Source organism: Apodemus sylvaticus, chromosome 5, assembly GCF_947179515.1.
Source record: "Apodemus sylvaticus chromosome 5, mApoSyl1.1, whole genome shotgun sequence".
In the NCBI taxonomy this organism is placed as follows: Eukaryota; Metazoa; Chordata; class Mammalia; order Rodentia; family Muridae; genus Apodemus; species Apodemus sylvaticus.
In genome coordinates this window covers 4835421-4858562 of record NC_067476.1, presented here as the reverse complement: position 1 = coordinate 4858562, position 23142 = coordinate 4835421, and the positions used below count along the sequence as shown (strand labels likewise).

The 23142-nt window shown below is 44.2% G+C and overlaps 1 protein-coding gene across 5 annotated transcripts in view; it reads left to right on the top strand.

Annotated features, from left to right (window-relative positions):
* Window positions 1-23142, top strand: part of Camsap1 (calmodulin regulated spectrin associated protein 1) — a 59950-nt gene that overhangs the window by 5738 nt on the left and 31070 nt on the right. For 3 of the 5 annotated variants that reach the window (XR_007977786.1, XM_052181861.1, XM_052181860.1), the window contains exons 2-4: window positions 12412-12674; window positions 13343-13504; window positions 22739-22819. Coding sequence is in view for 2 of the 5 variants with exons in the window: in XM_052181861.1 (XP_052037821.1) it covers window positions 12412-12674; window positions 13343-13504; window positions 22739-22819 (506 nt within the window). In the remaining 3 variants the exon portion in view is untranslated. Of the gene's footprint in view, window positions 1-12411; window positions 12675-13342; window positions 13505-22738; window positions 22820-23142 lie in introns of those variants that run through there. The other 2 variants (XM_052181863.1, XM_052181862.1) reach the window with 2 other exon arrangements.

The window sequence follows — 23142 nt, the reverse complement described above, 5'->3', positions numbered from 1 at the left end:
GTTATACTAATCAGAGAAGGAAAATCTGTTTTTAATCTGTTAGCTAATCATTTGCTTGACCCTTGGAAGGGCTAGCTGCTATTATGGTTTAGATTGTTAACTTTCTTACTTATTTTTAAGGGGAATGATTGAGATAGGGTCTCTGTAGCCAAGGCTGACCTGGAACAGACATACTGTTGCCATGTTTCTTGTGTTGGTTTTTGTTTGAGGATATAGTCCTGCCAACTTTAGGTATGCCAGTGCCCCTTCACCTCAGAGTTGCACTGTTTAATAACCTGGATTGCTGTCCACTTTCATGTTGTCTGAGGATGACCACGATGGAGGCAAGATTACTTTCATCCAGTTGCTTTTGTGTGAATAATAACAATAGCAATTTTTGCAGAAATAGGAAATATAAAGGGAGAAGGCACATAGTGCCATCTACTTTGCTGATCAAAATCCTTATGAAATACAGACATTCGTGGAGGAAATAGGAATAATGAACGGTTGAAGACGACTATACAGGACTGGGGAGATAGCTTAGATAATTAAGTGCTTGTTAGGCACGGGGCTGTGGAGACAGCTCATATTGGTAAAGTGCTTGTTACACAAGCATGAAGACCAGAGTTAGAGTCTCAGAACCCATATTAAAAAGTCAGATGTGGAGCTGGCAAGATGGCTCAGCAGATGTAAGATGCTTGCTGCCAGCATTGACAGCCTGAGTTTGCAGGTGCCTAGGGCCTACATAATGGAAAGAGAAAACTTCTACAGATTGTCTTCTGACCTCTGCACATGTACTACATGCATGCCTGGGTGCGCGCGTGTTCGCGCGCACGCACACACACACACACACACACACACACTAAATTTTGTTGTTACTATTGAGACAGGGTTTCTCTGTGTAGTTTTGGCTGTCCGGGAACTCCCTCTATAGATGAGGCTGGCCTCAGCCTTGGAGAGCTGCCTGCCTCTGCCGTCTCTCCCCTGCCCATGCTGGGTTTAAAGGAATGTGTCACCACCGCCTGGCATGAAGTAATTTTTAAATATGAAAAATTTTAAATATGAAAGTCAGGCATGTATGCTTGTAATTCCTTGCTGGGGAAGTAGAAAATGCTCTCTACCAGCCAGCCTGGCCTACTCTTAGGGTCTAGGTCAGTGAGAGATGCGTGTCAGAGAACAAAAGTGAATTGTTCGGAAGGGTGGTCAAGTCCTGGAAAGCCCATGAAGGCAGGAGGTGGGGACCTGACTGCACCACTGCGTAGTAGCCAAGTGTTCTTGTGCACTGAGTAGATTAATTGCTGAGGCAGAGGTGTAAGGACTGTCGGAGCAGGCGATTTGTTTGGACAGTCTCGGAGCCAGGTTGTTTACAATTTGTTTGGACAGTCTCGGAGCCAGGTTGTTTACAATGCTCACAGTGTCATTGGGGATTCCTTTGATGTGTGTGCATGGGATTGCTTTTGAATAGGAGAGTTTTGCTGAGAGCCTGGAACTGTGCTTTGAGAAGGTGTTCCCTAGTTGCTGCAGATTTAACTAGTCAAAACCAGAGGTACTATCATTCCAGGTGAACATTTGTCTTATGACCTGTGGCCACACATCTGAAGAAAGGAAAACTGTGGGTGGTGCCTGAGTGGCGTTGATGGGAGCAGACACCACAGGAGGGTCAGGTGGGAAGGAGAGAATGTCCCTCAAGACTCGGGTAGTCAGGCAAGGACCGGGAAGGAGGCAGGAGGCAGGAGGCAGGCGTGGGTTCAATTTGCTCAAGCACAAGCCCAGGCACGAGGAAATTAGAAACTGAGATTAATTTGGACAAAAGGCTGAGTTTCAGATTTGGGAAAGTCTTAAATGACAAATTGGTAAACCCTAGCAGAAGTTTTTACTTGTACTTGCAGGCAGTTTCTAAGGAGGAAAGAGACCTCAGCTTTTTAACAGGGCACAGTTGGTAGTGCTCACTGTTTATTGGCATACACTTTAGATACACAGTAAAACACATGTTTTGGTGGTACACCTCCGCCAGATCCCTGTAAGTCCATCCTGGCCTTCCTATATCTGCTTCCTCTGTGGAGTTTCCTATCACTGAGGCACATCAAGGTCCTGCATCTTATCTTCCTTCATTCCACATTTTATCTTTCAGATTCATTCATGCGTACAGGCCCATTTGTCTGTTGAGGAATGTTGTTCCGGTGGTTTTTAGTTTTGGGGTATTATGTGCATTCATTTATGTGGGCAGGTTTTTTAAAAAAATTTATCTTAAATGGGTGTAGGATTAGGGGGTCACGAGTTAGTGCGTGTTTTAATTCAGAAGGAAGTATGAAGTTTTCCAGAGTTTCTGAGTCATCATTTCCCATGAGCACTGTATAAGAATTCCAGTTGCTCTGTCTTCATGCCAGCACTTGGTAGTGTTGGCTTTATACTCTTAGCCAGTCAAGTGAGTGGATTGTGCATTGTATTGTGGTTCAGTGTGCATTTCCCTGGTGACTAATGAAGAGCCTTTGAAAATATGCTTTCTGCCCATTTTAATCTCTATCCATGTAATAATAGCTTTTAGAGTCTTGGGACAATATAAGAAAACATAAGTTGTTTATTTCAAGGTTTATTAACACGTAGTTTTAAGGCATTTTGTAAATGTCCTAGATGTCTTTATTCAGTTTCCCATCTATTAGAAAATTACAGCCAGGTGTAATCTCCCCCCCCCCCCCAACTTCCTGTGTTTCTTTGTTTGATGGCTATGCCCGCCACCTTGTGTATGTATTGGCCACTGTTGCCTTTCCTTTTATAGCTTTTTACTAGACTTAGGCTGCTTCTACAAGCAGGTAGTGTGGTAGCTCACGTGTGTTGATCGTTTATATTTTCTTTTGTTGTTTTGTTTTTATTTTTGTTCGCTTGTTTTGAGACAAAGGTTTATGTCTAAAAACAGGCTCAGCTCAAGTTTACAATGTAGCTAGGGAGGACCTTGAGCTCCTAGATCTTCCTGCCTTTGCCTTCCCAAAGTGCTGAGATTATAGGTGTGGGGTTATACTGCACTTATGTTTTTGTCTTCATCTATTTCTTTGTGTGAAAAGTTTCCTTTGATGCTTGCTCTTATACCATTTGGATTGCCATAAAGATACCATAATGTAGGTAACTCACAAATGATGGAGGTTTATTGGGGTGTGAAAGTGCAAGGTGAATGCAAATACAGATCCTGCGTGTGGTAAGGTTTGGGTCCTGGTTCATACCCGGCACTCATAAAACTAGATATTGTGGTGCATACCTATAATTCTAGTACTTGGGCAGTAGAGGCAAGAGGAGCAGTATTCTTGTTGTGTAGCAAACTGAAGACTGACCAGAACTACATGAGATACTCATCACTATCCCCACCCCACCCTTAAACATTCTAACAATACAATCTGGATGATGCACAAGCTGAGGAGTGATGATGGAAGTCTTTTTCTGTGTTAAGCTATTATGTTTCTATAGTAGAAGAAAACATGGGTACAGTAAACACACATTTCTGTTGGTTACATAGAATCAGAGGTGAAGTACTTGAGGTTGTGTGTGCTGGCTTTGTGCTGTGATGTGTGTTCAGAACAAGAGCTGCAGTGCCGTTTCGTGATACAGCATGGGTAAACACTGCTGCAAACATTTTGGATCCAGTTGGTTCTGGTTGTTGTGTGTTTGGAAACTTTTTATGGTTGTGTTTACTTTCCTGGCTCCCACCTTCAGGTAAGCTGGGGCCTGGCATATAGTTTATTTTGGTGAATGTGTGGGCATGTAGGAGTGGTCATGTAAGACAGCTTCTTGCTCTCCTGCCTTCCACTTTTCTGTTTGTTTTGGTTGAGTAGAAGATCTTTTCTTAAGGCTTAGCTGACCGGATGCAGAGGTCCAGATCCTTGTGCAGTTCCCGTCTGGACCCCATGGATTACATTATGCTAACATCTTCCATTTCGGAATCCCAGCCTTGTGTCATCAGCATGCAGCAGAACTGGGGGAGTGCCCACAGAGGTGAGGATAGAAAGTGCAGGTGGGAATGTTGTTCATAACTAGAGTATGATAAACCAGGTAGAGAAACATAGAGTAAGGAACCAATTAAGCCAGTTATTTTTGGGGAAGAGAGCTGAGGTGATAAATTGAGGCTTTCATTTTCTTTCTGTTTTTTTCTCTAATCTCTTGATAGTAATCCTTTTCAGAGTTATTTCTCCTCTCTTTCTGTTCATCTTAACTGATTTATCTTTCTGGTTTTTTCTCTAATCTCTTGATAGTAATCCTTTTCAGAGTTATTTCTCCTCTCTTTCTGTTCATCTTAACTGATTTATCTAAGAATTAAACACCTCAGGATTCCAGGATCCACATGGACTTTAAGGAAGAGGGAAGCCTTCCCCAGCCTGGGATTCTCTACCTGCTGTCCCTCTGTGCCCTCATGTTTCTACATTCCTACAGCCAGCTTCTTTCTACCTGCTTCTTGGGCTTCTGCAGAACATGCATCTTGTGATGCAGACTCCACCAATGGCTTTCTGTTGGTAGCAACCTGGGCTGTGTGCTGACTCTGCTGGCGATGTCCAGTAGCCTTCTCGGTGGCTGATGAGCAAGTGCCAAGTTTCCGTGATAGTAGCTTTGCGTGTGTTCTTAGCTCTGCCAGACGGTTCATGCAGTCTGAGTCAGGTGCTGCTAACCCCGAGACTCTCACTCTGTCCTTAGTCCTTTCCACCCTGCTTTACAGCCACCACAGTGTGCTGTGGGCTCCACTTAGCTGTATTTTCACTGTGTGGGTGTGCTATCATGCTCTACTGCATTCTCAAAGGTTTGGTGGTGGTTTTTTGTTTTCTAACAGGGTTTCTATGTGTAGCTTTGGCTATTCTGGAACACTCAGTAGATCAGGCTATCTGCTTGCCTCTGCCTCTGAGTCCTGGGATTAAGGGTGGGTGCAGTCCTTTCTGATCATGTAACTGCCACTAACAGAACTGAGAGTTTTCCAGGAAATCCCATGCCAGGGAAGGACCTGCTAGAGAAAGGTGTTCTGGCCAGGGTTGATCTCAAAGCTCTGATAAATTACCCAGTAGCTAATCTTGAAGTGCCCAGCTCCAGCTCCGGGCATTTCCTTCCTCTTCTCTGTAAACTGTAATGTGGCTATAGGGAAGGGTGAGAAAAACATTTTTCTTTCCTCAGTTTGGCTTAAAACTCTCTCAGTCTTTTGGTGGAGAAGCCAGCAGTGGACTCAGATTCTGGTAACATCATCTTTACTTTTTACTGAATACTGTCTGCATATTATATTGTTTGTTCTTTTTGTTTTTCTTGCTTTACCTGCCTTTTTTGATCTGTATTCTTGGTCAGGGTCTCCCTCCCTCCTTCCCTTCCTCCTCCTCCTCTTCCTCTTCTTCCTCTTCCTCCTCCTCCTCCTCCTCTTCTTCCCCCCGTCCCCCAGCACTGTAGAGCAGGATGGCCTCAAACTCACAGAGATCCACCTGCTTCTTTTTCCTGAGTGCTGGGATTCAAGGTATGCACTACCAGGCCTGGTTCTGGTGTGGTAGTTTTGTTTGTACCATGTATTAGCTGAAAACTCCAAAGGACAGTTTGCTATATTTATCACATGACTCATTTCTTCCTACTGCTTTTTCTTGATGCTTTATTTTTTCTACTATTTTCTTTCTCTTTGAGAATGTATTTAGCTATTCTCATAGTTATTTCGTATTTAACTTATCTTTAAATTTTATTTTATTATTTATACATATGGGTGTTCCTGCTTGCGTGTATGTCTGTGCACCAGACCCTGCTCTCTGTACAGGGAGGTCAGAAGAAGGTGTCAGAGCCCTTGGAACTGGAGTTAGAGACAGCTGTGTGCCATCAAGTGGCTGCTGGGACTCAGGTACCCTGCAAGAGTTTCCAGTGTTCTTAACTGCTGAGCTATCTCTCCAGCCAGTAGTTTTGTTTTAATTACATTTTTTATTTGTTTGTGTATGTGAGAGATGTGAGGTGTGTGTATGTGTATATGTGTATGTGTGTTTGGTGTTTGTGTGTTTGCCACTGTACATATGTGGAGGTCAGAGGACAACTTATAGGAGTCAGTTCTCTTTTATTATGTGGGTTTGGGGGGTGGAGCTTAGGTGTCATCAGGCTGGACACCTTTACATATTGACACCACAGCTTCAGGTGAGAGTCCCACCATCATTGGACTGGGAATTCCCTCCAGTAAGTGTGCCTTTCCTCTGCTTCAGAATTTTTGTTTTTATCTTTAGAAGTTTGAGTATATGTCTTGTCTCAGATTCTTTGGGGTTTTTCTGTTTTATAGTTTTCTTGGTGTCTTAAAGTAGTAGGCTGATGCCTTTGACTGTATTTTATAAGGTTTTAGCCATTATTTTGCTCAGTCCTTCCCTGGGACTCTGGTGCACAGCCCCTCTTCCACAGCTCCCTGTCTCTGATCCTCCAGCTTCTGCCTGTGGTTCAGATTAGATGGATGTGTTGATTTCACTTTAAAGTCACTGATTCCATTCTGACCCTGTCATTGTCACCCTGCTGCTCAGCCTGCTCAGTGAGTTTCTAAATATCTGTTGCTCTACTTTTTATTTCTATATTTAGTGCTTTAAAAAACTTTCTTTGCTAAACTTTTCTGGTTTGCTTCAAAGTTTCTGACTTGCAGTTATTTTAAAGTGCTGGATATTTTCAAATGTCAGAGATGTTTCAACACTTAATGCATCTTGGTGTGTGTCAGTCATCATACTTGAGTGGTGATTTAGGAGATTCCTAGGAGGCAGGGCTCTTGCACACTTAATTTAGCAGCTAGTAAGTATCCTGTTGGGTTTGCGAAGACTTGAGCTTCAGTGTTAGCAGTGGTTCTAGCAGGCCCTGTGCCCAGCCTTGAACATCTGGGTCAGTCTACTTTGGGGTGGTGGTCCCTGCTGCTGTTGCTTAAGGGCAAGAGGAACTTTCCATTCTGGGTAGGTGGGATTCTTCCTGTAAGATGCTGGTTATGGTGGTTGGCTATCGCTGCCTCCCAGGAAGAGATTACACAGGGAGGCAGACCAAGCTGTGATTGGGCAGTGGTGGGCAGGGCCACTCCTTGACCAGGACTTCTTAATTAATCATGCATGCCCTTTCTTTAAGCCTAAACCTCATGTCAGCACCTTGAAGATGGACTTAGGGTTACTAGATCCATTTATTTTTCTTCCCAAGGTGATCACATGAATAAATTGCTTTTTTCTGATTCTCAGTGTCACTTGTCTTATTACTTGATGTATTGAGGAAGGCAGCCAGACCTAACTTGCTGGGGATGCCAGGACTTAGCATTATACCCACAAAGCTCTGGTAGCAATATTACTCCCTTTACTAGAATCTTCATCTGTGTAGGAAGAGAGTTTCATAACCATCGGGGAGGGAGAGTATCTTCTCTGCTGGGTGCTCTTGGTGAGACTTATTTGCAGTGATCCCTGGTCCATGGTGGCTGTGGCTTTAAAGTATCTTAGGCCAGGAAAGGAAGGATAGCCTTTGCCCCACAGTATTTCCACATCCCCTGCTGCTTTATTGTTGGTGGGGTCTCCTGTTGATCCAGAAAGCAGCTGCCTTGCCTCGCCTCACCAGTTGTGCAGGGATTTCGTGCCCTAGGTGGGGACGACTCTCTGCTGTCACCCTGCATGCGAGGTCCACGCCAGCATCAGCATCCATCCTTTTCACTTTGTAGGTGCCCGTGCTTGGTGCTTCAGGGTTGTAGCTGCCTTCTGCATAAAAAGGCAAGCAGGGAGGTCTGCTGCCTTGACTTGACCAGCAGCGACCTCTGGCATATTAGAAAGTGGTTTGCCTTTGGATCCTGTTGGTGTCATTAGTGTTTTTTGGATGTGGATTTTCTTTTTTTCTTTTTAAGTCTTGCATTTTTAGAGGTTTCATAAATTTTATAAGTATTGGAAAAATCTCTGCAGTGTCTGCCTCCTCCTACCGTGTTCCTTCTGGGCCTGCAGTTCCTTTCTGTGGTCTGACAGCTTTTGCCACATTGCCTCACTGTTGGTGGTGGATACTTATTTTCCCCTCATCTTCATCTCTCAAGTATTCGGGGTTTTTTTTTTCCTTCCTTCTATTTCTGGACAGGGTTTCTCTGTGTGGACTTGGAAACAGCCTATAGACCAAGCTGGCTTTGAATTCAGGGATTCATCCGCCTCTGCCTCCTGAGTGCTGGGGCTAAAGCTGTGTTCCAGGGCTAAAGTGCCTGTCAGCTATCTTAATCTGCTCTTAACAGTTCCATTTATGACTCAGGTTGTTATTGTATTTGTGTATTTTAAGTATATACTATGTATTTGTTGTTACTGTTATAGAATTTCTATTTTGTTCTTTTCCAGTCTATCACTTTTTCTTTATTAAAAGTACTTTTACTTTTCTGCCTTGGCTGTCAACTTGGCTTATCACCTGCTGTGCCTCAGGTCAGGGTCCATGAGCCTGGCTTTCTTTGAGTTTGCCAGGCTTCCTGAGCTGGCCTTGAACTCACCAGGATTCTCCTGTCGCAGCCTCTAATGTATATTATAAGCACATGCCATATATCTGATGTGGCCAGTGGCTGATGCCACAACATGCTGCTGTGTTGAAACTTTCACAGTTGTTGCAATTCTGGTTGCAGTGAGTTTTAGCAAATGGGTCTCTTGAGGTGGCCAGGACATTGTACACATACCTGACATACCTTCCCTTCTGTATTGGAATCCCTCCCCACTCTCTGAGGACACCCTCCTGACCTCAGCATGCACACCTAAGGCTACACTGTACAGATGCTATGGTGTGCTTGTCCCTGATCTGATGTGTGTTGGTATGGTGGCTTTCCCTGGTGTTTGAGTGGAGTAGGATGGCCTTACAGAATTTCTTCTGGCCACCACGCAGCTCCTTTGGTATTATCTTCCTTGCATGCCTAGCATTGGTGACCACCAGTCTGTCCTGCTTAGCTTCCATTCTCACTGTACCCTTCCGGTCCCCACATGCCAGCCTCTTAAGATGCCTCCTTTTAGTCATATGTCCATAATGGAGCTCCTCCTAATACCATGGTCGTCTTCTGGGCCACAGCTCCTAATTTAGTAACAGGTGCTGTGACTGGCTGGTGTCCAGGCGTCTCTGTGCAGGAAGCAGCAGCAGACATTAGTTCCCTGTCTTCTTTTCATTATCTCCTAACTCAGCCTGTTCTAATTTATCCTTTGTTGTGCTTTCAGAGTATATAAGCTTACTGGCAGTCCCCCCAAAGGCACAGAACATGTAGCACATGCTCAGTTAGGGACCTGTTGACTCAATTAGTGAAGCATCAGATTTGTTTGTACTATGCTGTTCTGAACTTGTTTAAATTGTCTGATGAAAGTCATTGTCAGGTTTTTCTCTTGTTTGCCTAAGCTGGGCTCTGTGCACACTCCAGTGTGATGCTCCTTGTCATAGAAGTTGCCTACCGTTTTTGTGTCCTCTTCAGAGTCTCAGCGCCTTTGCTGAAGGTGATGGCCTTTCGTCTCCTTTCGGTGGCCTAGCATATTCATACATTTCCTGGTTCGTGCAGGTACTCATTAATTGTTGAATTAGTGATTGGTAAACTACTGTCTTTGTCTTTTTTAGAGAAATATGTCACCTGAAACAGATTCAGAATGCATTTACAATACCTTTGTATTGTTTTGTAATATTTTATCATCATCATCATTATTTTTAAATTATTTATGTATGTGTGTGTATTGCAGGAGCAAGGGGTTGTGCATATAAGTATATTGCCCATGGAATATAAGTATATGCCCAGAAAGGGTGTTGGAACTTTACAGGCAAGTAGTTATAAGCTGCCTGACATGGGGTCTGAGGTCCTCTGTGAGGAGTGGTGCTCCCTTACTGAGCTGAGGACAATTTCTCCCCTGAAGGGCCACAAGAAGAGGTTCTGTGGCTGAGTAGGCTGCAGTACCCTAAGACTGACTGGGGGGGGGGGGGCGCACAGGTGTGGTAACTCTGTTGCATCTAGGCTTGTTGTCTATCTGCATAATAGTTCTGGTTTTCTGTCATGAATCTGAAGTGATCCAGAATGATTATTTGTACAGGCTCTAATCCAGTGTGCCAATAACATGAACCATTTTAGGTTGATTGTTTGCAAGTAGCCCAGGGAAACATTTCCTCTTGGATGTTTGGCCTGGCTGCTTTTTCTTGTCTTGCTAGCTTCCACATTCAGGCTGCTTATGTCTTTATAGTATGTCTGTGAGTTCCTGCATCCTCCCTGGCTCCCCTCTATCTGTCAAACTAGCTCTAGGCTGTGCCTCTGTGGAGTACCACCATCTCCTTCCCTGGAACAGAGTGAGACTCTGGGCTCCCTCCTGAGCTGTGCTCTTCTGGTCTTAGAGAGGAACCTTACTGGTATCCAGGTGAGGTGGGAGAGTGGCTCGGACAGCCAGTATGGCATGAGGTATTCCAGGCATTCCATGGAACTGTCATAGAGTTGGTTCAGAGGAAGTGGCTGGGGCTAGTACACATATTGGGATAGGCACATATCCATGTTCTTTCAAGTCTCCAGGTGGCTAAAGTCTCCTAGGAGTGAAGTGAGATGTGTTCTTGGAATTTTAAACATGGAAGAAGTTAGGGGCTGGACGTTAGGTAGAGGGTGGCTCTGCTGGACACTTCAGGAAAGTGACTAAGATGACTCCTGCTTCCTTTTCCTGGCAGCAAAACAAATTTGAAACTTGGCCTCCCTAGCTCAGACCCGTGCTTGATTTTACCAGTTCAGAACCATATCCTACAGTTTCTGCTGGTGTGTTCTGTGTCTCTCAGCTCTGATCCATGGGACTTCTTACTCTTAAGTGTGGTGTGTCTCCTCCCCTCTTTTTTTCTTACTCACATATTATTATAGCTCAGAAACAAACAGGGAGCAAGAGAGGATGCTGGGGCAGGAGGAAGCAGCCCCAGAAAAGCTGACCTTTTCTCAGTGTGGTTCTCTACCTGGCACAGGCTAGAGGAGTGTGGATGGTGTCCTAGTTAGGGTTACTATTGTTCTGATGAAGCACCACGACCAAGAGCAAAGTGGGGAGGAAGAAAAGGGTTTACCTGGCTTACACTTTCATATCACTGTTCATTATTGAAGGACGTCAGAATAGAAACTCAAAACAGGGCAGGAACCTGGAGTCAGGAACTGATGCAGAGAGGCTATGGAGGGGTGCTGCTTACTGGCTTGCTCAGCCTGCTTCTTACAGAACCCAGGCCTACCTGCTTAGGTGGCACCAATCACAATGGGTTAAATCAGTTACTAAGAAAATGGGCCATACATACGGGTACATATCCTTAATCCTAGCATTCAGGAGGCAGGAGCACAGTCTACATAATGAGTCAGCTGGTCTATGTAGTGAGTTCCATGACAGTAATGAGTTCCATGACAGCCAGAGCTACAGACCTGTCTGGTGCGGGGAGGGATGGGGGATGGGGGAAGAAAATGCCCTAGAGGCTTTTCTGCAGCCTGATCTAATGGAGGCATTTTCTTAGTTGAGGTTCCCTCCTCTCAGATGACTTTAGCTTGTGTTAAGTTGACATAAAACTAGCCAGCATGAATGTCCACTGATTATGGGGTGGGTAGCATCATCTAATATGTTTCTACCTGTTTATTTGAATGCTGGGTATTAGTGGGTTTTCTTTAGCAGCCCTTCTTGGTAATGCCAGCTCTCTTAACTCTTCTGGAACTGAGCATGTTTGAGAATACTGAACTCTCCATTCTCTGTAGTTGGGGATACAGAGATGCCAAAGGGGCCCTGGATAAAGGAATGAGATTCTTCTTCAGGATTTTGGGCTTTCCATGAGGGATAGCTGTTGATAAGTCAGAGTGCAGTGCCAAGAGGGCACAGAATCAGTGCTAGCACATTTGGCTCTCTGGTGATGTATCTGCTGTAGGCAGTGACTATATGAAAGACCAGATTGTAGTCAGGTCCTGTCTTCTGTGACGTTGGACATCCATTTTCTGTGCTTCAACTTTCTTGTCTGTAATATGGGCACATTAGTCATTACTTCTGACTGGCTAGAATTGTGATTAAATAGTATGCTGCCTGAACCAAAGAAACGGAAAGCTGGTTGCCATGTTCTCTTCTGGCTATAGCGGCAGCAGATTTGGCGTACTTCTTAAACAAAAGCTGTTGGGTCTCTGCTTATTACCTAACCTTGACTTTGGTTGGAAACAAGACAAGCAGAGCTCTGTCATTGTGCATAGCCCCTTCTTTGGGGTCAGCAGATACTGCATCTTCCTAATCCTATGGCATCTTGGCTTCCTTTGAGCCCTCTAGCATCCCAGGAAATTTGTGAAGAGGTTCCGAGGACAGTGGCATTTGCAAAAATGCCTCCTATTGCCTTTGTCATGCTAATGAGGCTGTTAGTTGGCCCTGGATCTTTGTGTGTTGATTGTGGGCTGTTCCTTGGCTGGAATTTTGCTGAAGGTGTTTTTGTGTGTGATGATGCTTGAGACTGGACTGTCCACTCACCCAGTGTTCTCTCCTGCCACAGACAACATCCCCGAGGATCTCCGAGACCCGTTTTACATCGACCAGTATGAGCAGGAGCACATTAAGCCGCCCGTTATTAAGCTTCTCCTGTCCAGTGAGCTGTATTGCCGAGTCTGCAGCCTCATCCTAAAAGGGGACCAGGTGGCTACTTTGCAAGGACACCAGTCTGTCATCCAGGCCCTGTCCCGGAAGGGCATCTATGTGATGGAGAGTGATGATACCCCTGTGACAGATGCTGACCTCAGCCAGGCACCTATTAAGATGGTGAGTGTCTGACAGGCATTCCTTCTGTTCCCTTGGCTGAGCAGGCAAGACTCAGTGCCTTGCTGTTAGGTGACAGATGGTAAGGTTTGCCCATGTGTGTTGGTGGACCTTAATGACAGGCCTGCATTTTAAAGAATGTCATTCTGGAAAGAGCAGCTTGCTTTTGGGTTTCCTTCTCACTGTGAAGATGTAAGTGTGGCAAGGCACAGCACTGCAGAGCCTTCACGTGGGATATCTGCACTCAGCCAGAATCTGCTGCTCTGTCCTCAGAGGCTGTGCCTGCACATTAGCCCAGCACCTAGCATTGCCGTGGCTGTTTTCACTCAGTTTAGGGGCGATGTGTGGGTGAAGAGAAAGCTCTGAAGAGACAGAAGGTAGAGCGTGTGTGATACAAGGAGAGCTCTAGTGCCATCCCAGAGCCTTTGGAGGCAGAGGAGGCAGGCAGCCTCTTCCTACAGCTTTTTTTCCAGGGCTACAGAGGAGACTTACAGTCTGCTAGCTGAGATGAGGACCTTCAGTAGGGCCGCCATTACCTGCTGGAATAGTGCCAGGGGTGGGCAGGCCCCAGCCAGTGCTGTCCTTGGCGGGGAAGGCAAGGCAGAAAGTTTTCTTGCATTGGGACCTGCAAGATGTTTAAGATGCTGATTGCTGCTTCTTTCTGTCCCCAGAGTGGCCACATGGCGATGGTGGATGCCCTGATGATGGCCTATACTGTGGAGATGATCAGCATTGAGAAGGTGGTGGCCAGTGTCAAGCGCTTTTCTACATTCAGCGCCTCAAAAGAACTTCCTTATGACCTCGAGGATGCCATGGTATTCTGGATCAATAAGGTGAGTGCCTGTTTAGCTCTCTGCCTAATTGAGAGCTGCCTGCTTCTTGTTCCCCGTATTGGGATTTGCCAGTAGAGTCTGGGACTGCATGATACTTTATCCAGCTAGGTGTCCAATAGATTAATAGCCAGTCTGTAACTGCCCGAAGTTACATTGAACGGGTTACCTGGAAGGGAAGCTGGGGATGTATGGGAAGGTGGCAAAAAGAGACGAAGACCAAGACAACATTCTGTTCAAGGTCTCAAAGCTTAATGAACAACTCCAAATATATAGACAGGGGGAAAGGCTGGAAGCTTCTCAGCAGAACTGGTTCAGTTGCTCCGCAGGTGGCTACTGTTTCTCAGGAAACTGCAGATCCTTGAAGAATAATAGGCTTCACCTTGGTCTGAGCACTCCGCCCTAGGTGGAGGGGATTATGGCTGACACAGGAGTTCTCACTCAAAGGCTAGATGAGGACCTTCACGTTGGTCGATGTCAAGTTCCTGCCAGGTGGCATGGCGCCTCAATCAGGGTCTCTACACCAGTCCTTACTCCTGAGCACTGCGAGCTCGGCAAGATGGGTTTGTGTGTGAGAATATGTGTGTGTGGTTACAGCTGAGGGGCTCCATTTTATCATGTGCATGTGTGGTTACAGCTAAGGGGCTCCGTTTTATCAAGCATGCACTTATATAGTGCTTGTTCATGATTTTTTTGCTGATAGTTATTGGAGAGGAATGAAGTTTCTTGTGTATTCCTGTGTCTATTTATTAGTGTGTACCTGTGTGTACACATGTGAGAGTACAGATATGCACATACTGTGGCAAACCTGTGGAAGAAAATCTCAGGTGTTGGGCCCTTGTCTTCTACCTTTTTTAAGAGAAGGTCCACCTCCAATTTTGCTAATTTTAGGGCATCTTGGCATAAGCTAGAGTCATTTTGTAAGAGGGAATCTCACTTGAAAAAAAAATCCTCACTAGATTGGCTGATTGACAAGCGTCTAGTGCATTTTTTCTACTGATCACTGACTGTTCAGAGAGAACCCATCTCATTGTGGGTGGTACCACCCTGGGCTGGTAGTCTTAGTGTTATAAGAAAGCAGGCAGAGCTAGCCAGTGGTTAGCATTCCTCCATGGCCTCTGTTTTAGTTCTTGCATCCAGGTTCTTTCCCTACTGGAGTTCCTGCTCGGAAGTTCTTCAGTGATGTATAAGAAAGTATAAGATGAAATAAATCCTTCCTCCCCAAGTTGCTTTTGCTCATGATTTTTATCACAGCAGAAATTATAACCAGAACACATGGTTTTACACTTTGGTTCCTCATACTTGCTTAGCAACTACTTCACCTACCCACTGAGATTCCTCTCCTCCTCCTTTTTTTGGAGAAAGGTTGGCCTTGAACTTACTATGTAGTTGAAGATGACCTGAGTTCTTGATTCTTCTGCCTCCTAAGTCCTCGGGCAGACATATAGACATACACCATCATGTCAGGTTACAGCCGTGTAGTAGTTCATGGAAATACACTGTTTTTTTGTTTTCTGGCTTGTCACTCTTAGACAGTGTGTGTAGATTTGGGATTGTGAGAAATGATGTGCACTGCTCACATGGCCTTCGTCCCTGTCCCATGGTTTTGGGTCACAGACATGTTAGACTGTAATTTACTGTGCCTTGGTGTCTGCTTATACAGCCATATTTCCATTCTAGGACCATACTTTGTTCTTCTTGTTTCAGTTTTCACAAATCTTTCTTTTTTTCTTACCTAATGTTTGTAGATCATGGTTTGTTATTTCCTTAGCATTTCCACAGTAACTTACAGTCCTCTTTTTACTTGTTTTTCCTGGTGTGGCTTCTCTGGTGGTTGCTAGATTGTAAGCTTTTCCCTGTCGGGGTCATCAGATGCAGTGCTTCTGGCTGTTACCCTTGCTCTGCGTCAAGGGTGGATTGCCAGCTTCCAGCAAGATGGAGCTGTTTTGCAGCCTTTACTAGATTACACATGTTCTCAGAGGCCCTCTGCATAAAGTCCGTGCAGCGTACTGAGTTTCCTGTGGCAGCCCTCTTCTCTTGCTTAGATAGTGGAAGCCTTTTCTGTCACCCTGGACTCCTTTTCTCCTCCTGACTTGAGGTGTAGTCGATAAAGCCTTTCTGCAGAGCACCGCCCTGCCATGACTGAGCATCCTGGGTGGAAAGTCAGTCTGGCATCGGATGAACTACAGCTGAGCAGGTAGTGTCATCCTGGCTGTCCACGCGGGGCCGACATGGATTGTCTTTGATGGGTACCTTGGTCTTCCTTATCTCCTGGGTTCTGAATTGTACCATGGCCCGTTTTTCTGGGGCTCTTTTAACTTTTTTAGTGAGTGTGTTTGTGTGCATATATGTCTGTATAAAAGAGGTCAGAAGTGGTAAATCTCTTACTACCCAAGTTTTTCTTAACTAGGGGTTCACAGTGAACATAGAGCTCCCTAGTTAACTAGAACGCCTGGCCAGCAAGTCCCAGGACACCTTGTGTCCATCTCAAGTACTCAGAGTTGTTTTGTTGTGTTGTGGGTGCTGAGGATCTGAACTCAGGTCTTCATGCTTACACAGCAAGTACTTCCTCTACTGAGTCATCTTCAAAATTTTACTGATAACTTGTGGTTTAAAACTCTCTCTACTGAGCCAGGCGATGGTGACATACATCTCCTAGCACTCAGGAGGCAGAGGCAGGTACCTCTTGAGTGTGAGGCCAGCCTGGTCTACAGAGGAAGGTCCAGGACAGCCAGGGCTACACAGGGAAACTCTGTCTCGACAAAAACAAACAAAACAAAGAACAAAAAAATCTTCACTCTACTGAAACATAACTTGGCCTCCACGTGTGACAAGTCCTTGCACTTTAACCAGCGATGATTCCCTCTTACCAGCCACTACAATCAGGGCAGCTTTTCTCACACTCGGTGCTGCCTTGGGCCCTTTTACGTCAGCACCTCCCCCAGGCCCAGGCTCATAGTCACCTGCTTTCTTAATGGGATTAGTTTTGCTTTATCCAGGTTTTGCTTAAAATGTTTCTGTACTCGGTTTCTTTTGCTGAACCAAATTTCTTTATATGGTTGTGTCATGATTTGTCTGTCATTAACCTGTTGATTGACACCTAGGTGTTTTCTAGCTTTTGTTTATTTGAATAAAGCTGCTGGGGTATTTGGGTGTGTCTAGATGCTGCTGTTCTTTCTTTAAGTGAGTACTTGGCAGAACTGCTGTGTCAGATGAGTATATTCTAACATACTTAAGACTTTTTTCTTCTTCTTCTTTTGACAGGGTCTCACTCTACAGACCAGCAGTGGTCTGTGGGAGGCTGTCCTTGAACTCACCAACTGCCTCCGATACCAACTGCTGGGACTAAACTCTTGTTCCACATCCAGCATTTCCTTAGGTTTCTAGAAAAGAAAATGCCAGAATATTTTCTAAGGGGACACTTTTTAAAATTCAGGGACAGAATAGGAATCTTTTGGTTCTAACTGTTAATAGTACTTGATCAGGTCTTTGATTTGGGGCCATTTGTGTAGTAGATTCTCATGTTCCCCTGATGTTGTCTTTTTGCAAGTCCTTGTTTGAATCTTTTACACAACATTTATTTGTTTATTTATTTGTTTATTTGTTCAGTGTGTTTGAGCTAGAGTCTTCCTTTGTAGCTGAAGCTGGCTTGGGGCTCTGTGAAGCCTAGGCTGGCCTTAAACTTTTGGTCTTTCTTCTTTAAACAGTCTCTTAAATGTTGTGATTACAAGTGAGTAATATCATTCTTGGTTTAAACCAGTTTTAAATTGTGTTCTTTGTCTTAATATAGTTTCAAGAATATGTACCTTGTTAAGAATTTATGTCTGGACTTCTCTCAGTTTTGACTTTTTACCATTTCTTAGTAATTGCTGCCCCAAAGCAAAGGATTCTGGGATTTTGAAGCCTAGTTTACATTTTTTTTTCTAAGAGATTTCTCCCTTTCTTCCTTCTAGTGGTTTGGTGGTCTTGGCTCTCACCTGAGCTTTCTGATGCACCTGGAATTTATAGACTGTGTATGAAGCAGGGAGGCTAGGAAGTTCCCTGCTTTCTTACAGAGAGCAGTTAGAGACTCCCCAGAGCAGAGAGTTTCTCTCTGCACGTTACTGTGGCAGTGACTCTATTGGGACCCAAATGAGCTGCACATGTGAGTGAGTGTGTGTCTAGACTCACCTTCATCACCTGTGTGACTAGTTCCATGGTAACTTGAGGTGACTGTAACCTTATACAAACAGTACTCTGTAATAATGACTTGAATTTAGACAATACATTGTCTTTGAACTGGATTTTTTTTTTTAATTAAAGAGTTATTTTAACTCTAGTAGGTTGTCTGCATGTTCTCCAGAATTTTAGAATCAACTTGTTGGTTTCTACAAAAAGCACTTGTAGAGATCTAGATCAGTGGGGCTGTGGCTATTTTGTTACCCTGTGAGGAATTCAGTTCACTGCCACACTTTTGTTCATTAATTATCCCCAGGGAAATTTAATTTCACTGTTTTGAGTTGTGCTTTAAATAGTGTTTCTTAGTTTCATTTCCAGTTGCTTGTTGCTAATCAATAGAAATACAGGTAAATTAAAAAGTACATTTCCCTTCTCTTATGGACTATGGAGTAGAAGAAAGTATTTGTTTGTCCCTGACCCTCAGGACCCACAGGACTGTCTGCAATCTTTTTCTTCTCATGCATTTCTTTCTTTCTTTCTTTCTTTCTTTCTTTCTTTCTTTCTTTCTTTCTTTCTTTCTTTCTTTCTTTCTTTCTTTTTTTTTTTTTGATATTGGGACGTGCTCACTCAAGAGATATGGGTTGTTTTTCTTTATCTGTTCTGAGCAGTAATTTGAATATGACTGGTTTTATTTCATTCTGAAACCTTTGGGCTGGCTGGTGAAGCTATCTGGGCTTGAAGATTGTGTGTGTATATGTATGATGTATAGATACATAGTTGTGAAAACTTCGATACATTAAGTTATTTAGATTTTTTTATTTTGTGTCAGTTTTGATAATTTGTGGCTTTTATAGAGTTCATTTTAAGTTGTTATTAGCATAAAGCTTACTGATGTTTATCCTTCTGGTAAATGTATCTGCAGTCTCTAGAGACCCTGTCTTTGTTTCTTGATACTGATCATGGCTTTCTTCTTTTTTTTTTTTTCTAGTTTACCAATGTTATCTTCAGAACATAGTGTGTCTGTGCTGTTTAATGTTTATTTTTTCCTTTTGCCTTTATTATTTTTTACTATTATATTCTCTTTTTGTTTTCATTTCATCTTTAATCAGTCTGCCTGCGTGTCTGTGTGACTGGCTGACTGGCTGTAGACAGGTTCTAACTGTTTAAACCAAGCTGGCCTTGAGTTCCCAGCATCTTTCCTGTCTTAGCTTCAGTGTTTATTTCTTATATGTTATTGGCACATAGCAACTAAGCGTAATTGTACAGTGTGGTGTGGTTTTCCAGCGTCATGTAATTGTCAGAGCCAGTTAGCGTATCCAGCATCTCAAGTGTTCATTCTCTCTGTGGTGAGAGCAGACAGACCTTGTTTCTAGGAGCTGGGCAATAGCATAGTGACAGAGATGCTTGTCTAGTTCTGTTCTCAGCACTAAACTAAAAACAAGCAAAATAAAGTGTTCCAGCTACTGGAGGCATCACACACTCTCGGTCACTTGTTGTCGTCGTTAAGGTAGAGAGCTAGTTTATTCAAGCTTGCTTTGCTTGTGTATGAGGTACGAGGTGGTGCTCTCCCTCTGAGCAGAGCTTTGCTCTGTCTCGTGTATTCGAGTATGCAGTGTTTCTTTTCTTTTCTTTTCTTTTCTCTTCTCTTCTCTTCTCTTCTCTTCTCTTCTCTTCTCTTCTCTTCTCTTCTCTTCTTTTCTTTTCTTTCTTTAATGTTCCAAATTTACAGATGTAGACAATTACATCTATAAATAGATGTTCTTTGTTTTATTTACTCCAAGGTACTCTTTACATAAAGTTTCAATAGTTCAAAGTTTCCAACAGTTCAGAGGCTACAGCTCTGGCTCTTAAAGTATTGCCAGTCAGTGTGCCGTGCTGATGTCCTGTTGCAGGTACGCATGCTCCCTAGGAACAGCACCTGGATGCCCTCAGGAAGGTGAAGCTGGGTGGAGCCTGCTATCTCCTCCCTCTAAGTTCTCCATGCTACTCTGTGTGTCCAGTACTAAGTAGCCCAGGCCTGAGCTACCTGTCCATTATAGTAAGCTTACAAAGCCAGGCAACTGTTAGCAATCTGGATGGCAAGGTTTTTCTCAGAACTTTAGATTATCAGGAAAACCCATCTCACTTCTGGTCCTCAGGAGTTTTTGAGACCAGGTTTCTTCACTTTGGGCTGAAAGTAATGGCATTCATCAGTTCTTTGAACATCAAGGCCCATACACAGAGCACACACAGGGATGTAGAATTTACAACTGTGCGAAGTTGGGCTACATTTATTACCACAGACTGAGTGACTCTACCAAGGACCCACACCTCACATCTTCCTAGACTGTTATGCAGATTCCCAACATGCAGACAAGGAAGGAAGCAAAGAACCTACTCAGACCACATGGAAAATGTTAGCATTTAGTTAACCTTTAAGCCACCAGGATACAGGTTACCTGAATCTTCTCTTCAGCTCTGCAGACAGGCTGCTTGGGGAGCTCGGCCTTGCCCAGAACTCTGCAGTAGATCTAACAACATCGACGACGACAACGGGAGCAGCTCTGGGCTTGTTTGGTGCGGCATTGACCAGAGTCTGCCCGCTGTCCAGTGTCCACAGTTTATCCAGGTTGACAGAAGCTCTGGTTCCTCTTTAAGCAGTAGTGCCTCACAGCAACTTTCCCAAAGTAACCTGGGTGACATTTGTCAAAGTTGATCCCTAGGCCTATTTGGTGCTTGTGGTGTTTACCGATGCGGCCGTGGCCATGGCTCCTGTGGCCCCGAGTTTCCAGGCCTTCCTCAGTCTGGATGGTGTGGCAGCAGGAAGGAAAGAGGCTGCATTTCTTTTAAAATAGTATCAGTCTTGGTGTTTTTTTATCTGAAAAGACTTTGTTTTTAATTTTTAGTATTTAGAGGCAATTCATTCCCGATACATTTTTGTGTTTTGGATTTTTGTTTTTTTTCAAGTTAGGGTTTCTCTGTTTAGCCTTGGTTGTCCTGGAACTCACTGTGTAGACCCGGCTAGTCTGGAACTCAAGAGATCTTCCTGCTTCTGCCTCCTGAGTGCTGGGATTAAAGGTGTGCATTACCATACACAGCCTTTTTACTCTGCTGTCTTCCAGTGTAAGTGGATTCTTGCGCACACTAAGTCTGCCATTCTCATGTATTCATTTGATAGTGTCTGCCTTATCACTAGTGTCAGACCAGTTACCTTGATCTGAGTGTCCCATGGTTGACTTCTACCTTCTGGCTTGATGGCTGCTTATCTTGCTTTTTTTTTCTTTCATAAAACCTCTTCCCTCCCTCCCTTCCCCTCCCTCCCTCCCTCCCTCCCTTCCTTCCTTCCTTCCTTCCTTCCTTCCTTCCTTCCTTCCTTCCTTCCTTCCTTCCTTCCTTCCTTCCTTCGGTACTTGTAGTAGTTCTCCATTATTTTATAGGGTTGCTTTAGGTTCTGCCCTGCGTTGTCTTGTCAGGGGCTACCGAGACCAGAGTGATATATTAACAGTAGTAGACCTGCTTTTCTCCTAGGACTTTGGCCTTGTCACATTTGTTTTGTGGCAACCCCACCCAGTTATGTTCTTTCTATCTTCCAGAGTCATTTGTTTATTTATGTATCTGTTAGTTTGTATCAGCTGTCACTGGCTGCCGACCAGTGCTTTTGGTCCTTGTTCCCTCCCTTTGTGCAGGACTAGCACAGTGGCTGTGCAGTGCCCACACTGCAGAAAGATAAGAGATTCTTTATATTTTAAGGACATAAAATCTCTTTTAAAGGACATCCATGGTTTGTTTGGTTGAAGTTGAGCTTAAACTCCTGATTCTCTTGCCTCTACCTCCCAAGTGTTACACCTAGGTTTATGTGCTGCTGTGAATTGAACCTAGGGCCTTGTGGATATTAGACACTCTGCCCACTGAGTTGCACAACCCCCTCCCTTTTTTTGGAGACAAGATTTTGCTGCTTATTCTAAGTTGGCCTGAACTTACTATGCAGCTCAGACCAGGCCTCGAGCTCTGAGCAGTCTTACCTCAGACTTCCAATGCTGGGACACTGTCTTGGCCAGCTTAGCTTTGCTCTTGTGCACCTCCTAGCAGTATCTCAGACTTGTGGGGCTCCTGAGTGCCATTTGGATACCTAACTGGCTGTACGTTTCCAGCTGCATCTTCCCTGCACCTAGTGACTGTTGTTGGGAATCTTTAGAGACTGGTTATGAGTTCCCTCAATGTCTTCCCCAGGTGCTGCAACTCAGGAAGAAACAATGGTTGACAGTCTCTCTTCTATTGCTTCCCAGTTTCAGGGTGAGCATAGGAGGCTGAGATGGCAGTTCCTGCCCCAGTTAGTGTTTTAAAAGTCAGTACTGACTGTCATGGTCAGCTTTCCCTCATCCAGAAGATTGGGGGTACGGTGTGTGTGTGTGTGTGTGTGTGCCTGATGTATGCGTTGGTACATGATGTATGATATGTGTGTGCATGCTGTATGTGTGTGGGTCACATGTGCCACAATAGGCATGTTGCAGGGAGAGGACACTTCGTGGAGCTGGCTCTCTCTGTTCATCTCTATGTGGGTTCCAGGGACTGGGCTGGAGTGACTGGGCTGGAGTGTCTGCTAAACTGTCTCATTGCCTCAATAGAAATACAAATTTGATACTATCTTAATTTCAAGAGAGATTACTTAAATCTATGATTTTTAAGGGTTTTACAGCTTGGTTTTATAACTGAGTTTTATTTGTGTTGACTTTGTGTAGACAGTTGAGGTGTGACCCAAAATAATCTACAATAGGTAGATTGTTATGGGGTGGCAGCAGACAACTGTGTAAAGTGTACATAGGGTCTAGCCTTGATTCTACAGTAGTGAGGAAAGTTCTGCACTGTCTTTTTTTAAGGGCACAGTGGTTCCTAGCAGGGGCAGGCTGACCCTGAGACTCAGGGCAAATCTTGGATCACATAGAATCCATGTGTTCTGCATCTTTATAATTGGCCTGATGGCTCCTCTGTCTTAGAGTGATCGGTAGGTGCTGTGGGATCTCCTGGTGATGACATGGAGATAGATATAGGGGATGCCATGGGAGAGCAGTAGCTTTCTTAACACATTTTCTTCTGCCTTAGGTAAATCTTAAAATGAGAGAGATAACAGAGAAAGAAGTTAAATTAAAACAGCAGCCACTGGAAAGTCCCGCTCATCAAAAGGTAAAGGGTAATTTTAATTTCTTCAAAATACACTGTTAAATATTAGTAGTTTTAAAGAGTTATCTTTGTTTCTACTTGCTCATTCTATATTTTTATCACCCTGAGCAAGCCAGCCTCTTAAAGATTCTTCTGGTGGCTGATTCTCCATGCCTCAGTTAGGAGTTTCCACGGGCAACATGTCTTCTATGCCTAACCCCAAAAAGTCTGGTTTGTTGAACCAGGGGTATTCTGTGAGGATTTGTTGGGGGTCAGTAAGGAGGCAATGTAGCCTGAGCTGGGAGTGAACTTCAGAAGGTCAGAGATTGAGCAGAAATGCCCAGTAG